General features: G+C 57.5%; 1 protein-coding gene across 1 annotated transcript in view; it reads right to left on the bottom strand.

Annotated features, from left to right (window-relative positions):
• Nucleotides 1-1610, bottom strand: part of CENPV (centromere protein V) — a 5440-nt gene extending 3830 nt beyond the window's left edge. The window contains exons 1-2 of the mRNA XM_044430410.1: nucleotides 1506-1610; nucleotides 592-732 (exon numbers count right to left, since the gene is read on the bottom strand). Coding sequence (XP_044286345.1) covers nucleotides 592-732; nucleotides 1506-1610 — 246 coding nt within the window. The remainder of the gene's footprint in view (nucleotides 1-591; nucleotides 733-1505) is intronic.
• Between the last annotated feature and the right edge of the window lie 2229 nt (nucleotides 1611-3839).

Raw genomic sequence — 3839 nt, 5'->3', positions numbered from 1 at the left:
TGCGACCGGCGCCACGTGGAGGAGGCGGGGGCGGGCCCGGCTGCCCCCGGCGACGGCCGCCAGCAGAGCGGCCTCGGCCGGCGCGCGTTCCCTGCGCAAGGCCGCCCCTCCGCGTCCGGCCGCGGGGAGATGCTGCGCGGCGGCGGGCAGAAAGGGAGGGCGGCGGCGCGCGTCGCGTCTGCACGGGCCCGGCTCGCGTGCACGGGCCCCTGGCCTCGGGGCGGCCGTGTCGGGCCTTCCCGGGGCTAAGCGGCCAGGGGCAGCTGGAGCCCCTCGAGTTGCGGGCGACCCCCGTGGAGGAGGAGGCGCGCCCCCGTCACAGCGAGCCGGCGCCCCTCCTGCGGCAAGTGGGACGGGCGCCCCCGGGCGAGCCGGCCTCCAGCTTCCCCGAGCTCTGCGTGGCGCGCAGGCCGGGCGGCGATGGCTCCACGTCCCGGCGCGCTTTCCCCGGGGCTCCTGCACAGGATTCTGGAGAGAGCCCGAGAGGCCCTCTTGGCCTCGCAGCCCTGTCAGGTGTCCCCACCCAATCTCCCCTCTGGTGGGCTGCACCGGGAGCCCCCCGCCTGGGACCAGCGGTGCGGTCCTCCCCACCTGCCTGATGCCGTGCGGATGTGGCGGGCTGCAGCTCCCCGCATCCCCCGTCCAGCTAACAGCCCAGCGGGCTCCGGGCCCCGCTCCAGCTCGGCCGTGGGGTGCGCCGGACACGGGTCCCCCGTCCCGCCGCTTGGCCTCCTGCAGTGGATGCGGCACGGAGTCCAAACGGCAACGTTTTCCCCCCGTGCCCACCCGGGTTCTTCCACAGCCTCTCCTGCCCTGCTTTTTCTTAACCACCCAAAAATCACGGAGGAGGAAGAGGAGGAGGACTGCCGTGGCTGCTCGGTGCCCTCCGATCAGTTGCCCTGGGAGCCGGGGCTGGATTTGTGCGAGCAGGATCCAGCAGGGCCAGGAAATTCGGGCAAAGAAAAAGGACAGCAGCCCAGGAACTGGGCTTTTAAAGGGGTGGGTTGACTAACTCCCGGCTGTGTGAAGCCTCCAGTCACAGAAGTGATGTGCTCAGATACTCCAGTTGCTGAGGAACGTGGGTTAGGGTTAGGGCCACTGTTGCTTGGGAGCCCCTGGTGGGCCAGGTGAGCAGCATGCTGGGCTGGGTGGGCCTTTGGTCCAGTCCATAGCAAGGCGCCACCTGTCTCGGCCGCAGCACCTCCAGCCCATCAGTGGCATCTGCCCCCCTGTGGTCCCCACGGCCCCTCCCCTTGTGGTTCCAGGGAGGGCCAGGCCCCCTTCCCCCTGCAGTTTCAAACCGTCCAAACACCTCTCTGAAAATGTCGCTCTCGGCAGCAAGATCCTTAAGCTAAAGTTCAGCCATCTTTGGGGGATTTTTGCCCTGCTTTGCTTTTAGCCCTGCCCCCAGCTCAGGAAAGCAGAGAGCGGATGCAAAAGGGCTTTCAACCCTCTGGCTGAAAGAAGTCCAACGGGCTTAATCTACGTCGTCCAGGCTTCTCCACCCGGATGTACTCGAAAAAGTCACGGATGAAGTTCTGTTCTATGCCTTTTCTGGTGCTCTCGGGAAGAGAAGGAGAAGATGGTGTTTTCCTTCGGTTCCTGACCATTAGGGGACCTGCTAAGCCGCCCACCAGGAATTGCCCTGGGCCTCCACTACTAAAATTGCCAGTGTCATCCTGAAAGGGGGAGCTGTGGGACACTTCTATCCTCTTAGGTTACCAAGGTGTTCTAAAAAAGGATTCCCGTGACTCAACCGCAGGTGTCATGGATGACACACGCAGTCCCAGCTGTTTTTAGAAGGTGTCCACACACGCTTTGGCAGTGTGAACTTCCAGAGACATGTGGAGTGGCTCTTGAGGTCACTCCTGTTGAGCGGAACCGGATATCGTGAGCCCTTCAGTTGAAGCACGGAGCATAATTAGTTATTTGAGTGCCTGCCTTCGGAAGAGTTGCTCAGCTCAGCCCCAGAGCCAGTTTTGAATGGCAGGGCATGGCCATGGCCAAGCAAAAGAGCTCCTGAGCATGCCTCAATTGCTTCCTCTTGAGCCTAGATGCTGGAGTGGCGTCCCAACACGGCACTTCAAATGTAATGGGGTTGCCAGGGGGTGGCGCCAGCTGGCACAGCAAAGGTCGAGCGGGGAATTCATCCCTGCTGGAGGAAATCTGATCCACCCATCCAGAGCCCGCCATTTATTCCCCGTGTCCATAATTCCAAGTGAATACCCGGAAGGGCTCAGATATGCATGCCTGTTAAAAACATCTCCCTTCTAGTCTTGCGCGTAGGAGCAGCAGTAATGTCAGAGAACAAAACGCTAGGGAGGGCCCCGGATCTTTCACCGGGGCCCCTGGATCGCTGGGCGGCCCTGGCGTGAGCCCTGCCAATCTCCACAGCCTGGGCTCCTTTCGGCCCACACCCTTCTGAATCTCTCCACCTGAGGTTTTCCCCTGAAATCAAAACCTCTCCTCTGTCTGTACCTCCCTTTTGGCAAATATGGGTATCCTTAGGAGACAGGTCCCTTTAAACTTGTCCTTTTCTTTCCTCCTCCATTGGGCCCACATCTTGGATCTTCCCCAGCACCGCCCCAGTTTATACAACGTGTGGCATGACATTACGATTTCAGCCTCAAGGGTAACAACACCTTCTGAGAGAACTGGAGGGCTCCTTCCCAAGCAGCGGTGGAGAGAACCCAGCCCAGAAAGCAAATTCCTCCCCTGGTTAACATTTGCTTTGCAAAGTATAGATAAATACAGGTTATCCTAAAAGAACAAATCCTAGTTTGGCAACCCTTGGTTTAACACCAAAGAAGGAGAGATTGGTAAGCACTTTCTGCCTTGTTCTAAATGCATCCTGGTAATTTAATTCCAAGGACGAGTCACTCCATTTTCACCTTGTCCATACTGGCAAATTCCGGTTCACACCCAGACCTGTTCAGCAGCGAACATCAAGATTGAAACCTTCTGCATGTCAGCTCAGCTGGTCAAACTTGTTTGTATTTCTGCTTATACCAGGAGAGGAAGCTGGGTGCTCCTCAAGGGTTTTATGGCCTTGCCCTGCTCATGGAATTTAACCTCATAACCCTCTGATGCTCCAACTTCTCTTTCCTTCTCCCTCATTTTTGCCTATGCTTCTGGTGTATGTTTTGCCAACATAACATTTTCCGATCCCAATAAATTGGGCCAGCTCTTTCTTCACCTTTGCCTCTCCTTCCTGGGGCACCGAGAGGCAGCCTGGGGCATTTCCACTCAAGAAAAGGAAGTACGTTTCTCACTGAGGCATGACCCTATTTATTCTGACCGGGGAGTAACTTCCACTGAACTCAACAAGAAGACCCTTTAATCTCGAAACACTGTTGGGGTCATGCTGGGCACCCTGTGATCCTGCCCCAGTCTTTGCAAGGTGGCGTGCTCAGCAGAACAAAACCCCATCAGGTGGGACTTAATTCGAGGGGTCCACTGGCATTTTTTCTGTGTTGTTTTGCAGGTCTTTAGATCTCTGGAAGACCAAACAGCCAACAAGTTGTAAAATATTTTCCAGTTATCATGTGACATTCAAAGGTCATTCTGAGAAGGATAAGCCATGGCTCCGTCCTTCAGGACCAAAAGTACGTGGTGCCATGAGCTTGGGTGAGAGCTTTAAGAGGCGTGTGGGACTGTGACTCAGCAGAACAGTTCCTGGGATGCCTGCCCATTCGGTGACTCAGACTGATTGGTATCAAAGGGCACTGGAGCAGATGTCTCCCGCCCATGTTAGTGCCACTGAAATGAAGAGCAGTTGCACCATTAAGCACGGAGCTGGCATTCCTGCTGGAGGAGCCTGTCCCCAGGACTGATCTGGC

This window comes from Varanus komodoensis, unplaced genomic scaffold, assembly GCF_004798865.1.
Source record: "Varanus komodoensis strain SLA01 unplaced genomic scaffold, ASM479886v1 scaffold20_1, whole genome shotgun sequence".
Lineage (NCBI taxonomy): Eukaryota > Metazoa > Chordata > Lepidosauria > Squamata > Varanidae > Varanus > Varanus komodoensis.
Note: the sequence above shows the minus strand (reverse complement) of the source record. Positions and strands in the feature narration are given on the sequence as shown.